This window comes from Pantherophis guttatus, chromosome 1 (assembly GCF_059756535.1).
Source record: "Pantherophis guttatus breed Tessera chromosome 1, ASM5975653v1, whole genome shotgun sequence".
NCBI classification, from domain to species: domain Eukaryota; kingdom Metazoa; phylum Chordata; class Lepidosauria; order Squamata; family Colubridae; genus Pantherophis; species Pantherophis guttatus.
Window position 1 is genome coordinate 115,566,621 of NC_142063.1, and position 2,625 is coordinate 115,569,245.

Sequence of the window (2,625 nt, forward strand, 5' to 3'; positions counted from 1 at the left end):
TGAATCTCCAGGAACTTTCTCCCATCTTGACCAACTTGACCATAGGCATATGCATCTTACATATATCTTCTAACAGAGAATTATATGTCTAAACAACAGCTGGGGAGGGGGCTGATGTTAGCTGAGGGCTGCACTTGACCTTTGAACACCATGACAGAGAGTAAAAATCCATATATCCATGAAGTTTTCTTGGAAATCACATAAAACTAGTTTCCCATTGCCTTCTTCCAGGAAGCATTTTTTGACAACCCAGGCTAGCCAAGAATCCCAGGATTCCTTGGTGTCTCCCATCCAAAATGTAACCATGGCTGACTTTGCTTAATTTCTGTGCCCAGGCAAGATAAGCCAGATGCTGCCCCTTGCTGAACCTCTCTTAGATTTCCTTTACTTTATGTTAAAATGAGGGGGTGTGGGGAAGGCCAGCATTTTTAGTTTCCTTTTATTTGACAGCTTTCCATTTCATTCAATGGAATGAGACTTTGGGAGGATTCTGGGGGCAGCACATAAGAATCTTCGATGTTGCAAGAGACCCTATCAACTCTGAACGCCTAAAAGGGAAATAAACCTTTTTAAAAAAAACTCTGCTTGAAGGCAGACATTTCTTTCCCCTAGACCAGTGGTTTCTAGGTAGGTAAAGGCTGTGATTCCCTGCCAGGATGAGATCAACATTTTGGAACATTATGTAAAACTGTATGTGCTCATCCCTCAGGACTACAGTTAGTTAATACAGGAGTGGTGGAATAAGAAAAGTGGAAAAAAAATATCTACAACAGAAATAATTAGCAATCATAGAAGCTCAGGATTAATTTTATTGATTCCACAGTACTGTTTTGTAACTACTACAAAATAAAATTTTATTCTGCATGATGTTTGTTATTAAAATCTTACCTGTTGCATTTTAAAAGCAAAAGATCTAAATTTTATTTTATTTATTATTAAATTTCTATGCCACCCATCTCGCTGAGGCGACTCTAGGCAGCTTACAATTTAAAGGCACTCCTACAATTTAAATCATTATTTTTCTTTTTGGAGAAAGATTCATCACTTAGGAGACTAGCTCAAGATTCACAATTTTTTTCTTCTGATCACTCTCCCTATGGAATCTTGTACTTCCTTGTTCCTTATGCTATAGATCAGTGGGTTTAACATGGGGATGACCACTGCATAAAACACAGAAAACATCTTGCCTTGGTCTGGTAGAAAGCTATGGCTGGGCCGCACATATATACAGAAGAGGGTGACATAGAAGATGGAAACAGCAGTGAAGTGGGTGGAACAGGTGGAGAAAGCCTTCCGCTGGCCCTCCAAAGATCGGATCCTCAGGATGGCACAAGCAATATAGATGTAAGAGATAATAATAAAAATGCTGCTGAGAGAGCCATGAGTGAAGGACATGATAAAAAGCACCATCTTGTTGATTTGTGTCTCAGAGCAGGAGAGGGATATGACAGCAGGGATATCACAGAAAAAATGATTGATCTTGGACTTGCAGAAAGTTAATTGGAAAGTCATAACTGTATGTGTCATGGCATTTAATAGTCCAGCAAAACAAGGTGGAACTAAGAGTAACAGACAGGTTTTCCTAGACATCATAACCGTATAAAGCAATGGGTTAGAAATAGCTACATACCGATCATATGCCATGGATGCTAAGAGATAACATTCAGCAGCCACGAAGAAGGCAAAAAACCACATTTGTGCTGCACATTCGCTTATGGAAATGGTTTTGCTTTCTAATACAAAATCTATCAACATCTTTGGGGTGACCACAGAAGAATAGCAAAGGTCAAGTAATGACAGGTTACTAAGGAAGAAGTACATGGGGGTGTGAAGTCGAGAGTCTATCTGGATTAACAGAAACATCCCAAAATTTCCCAGCAAGGTAATGAAATAAATTATCAGGAAAAAAATGAAGAGCAAAATCTGTAATTCTGGCGACCCAGCAAATCCAAGCAGGATGAATTCATAGACCAGTGTGTGATTTGCTTTTGCCATGCGTGCTTTTTCTGCAAAGAAAAGTAGAAAGTAAGTTCAGCTACAAATGTTCCTCACAAAAAGAAAGTGAAGACAAAATGGACTTCATTCCCCCATATAGCACACAGTGCTTTTCTCATGCAAAAAAAATATTCCACTTTCAACTCTTATTTTATCTTGGCTGTACACCGCCCTGAGTCCTCAGGGAGAAGGGCGGTATATAAATTGGAAATTAAATTAAATTTTAAAAATGGATAAGAATTGAAAGTAGATTACGATACTACTAAACATGCTAGTTAACCTTTCAAGATTTTGGTAGTTCTATTGCATGTTTATCTTCCCCTTTTTTTGAAATCATATCTCATAATCACTTCAGTGCGGTAATATTGCATTATTCCCTCCGTCCACCTCAATTATGAAATGATGCATTATTTAGATTTCTTTCTCATTCCTGACAGTTATCCTAGGCCCTCTTACCTGAGATTAAATTGTATTTTGCTGAGAGAGAAATCCTTCAGCAGTCAGATATGCATGGGCTTCGGAAAAGGACTCCTTAGGATGGATCTCTGGTCTTGCAGCACAGAAAGGCGTCTTTATATTTGCTTGGGTCTTTCAGCTTGCTTGCTAGAGTTTTGGGGGAGTGTACTGCCA

General features: G+C 38.8%; 1 protein-coding gene across 1 annotated transcript; it reads right to left on the reverse strand.

Annotated features, from left to right (window-relative positions):
- Positions 1-791: 791 nt before the first annotated feature.
- LOC117659841 (olfactory receptor 5G9-like) lies at positions 792-2,625 on the reverse strand. Its single transcript, XM_087881581.1, has 2 exons — positions 2,452-2,625; positions 792-2,006 (listed from the first exon to the last, which is right to left on the reverse strand). Exon 2 carries the CDS (start codon positions 1,993-1,995, stop codon positions 1,066-1,068), a length of 930 nt encoding a protein of 309 aa, XP_087737707.1. The 5' UTR covers positions 1,996-2,006; positions 2,452-2,625; the 3' UTR covers positions 792-1,065.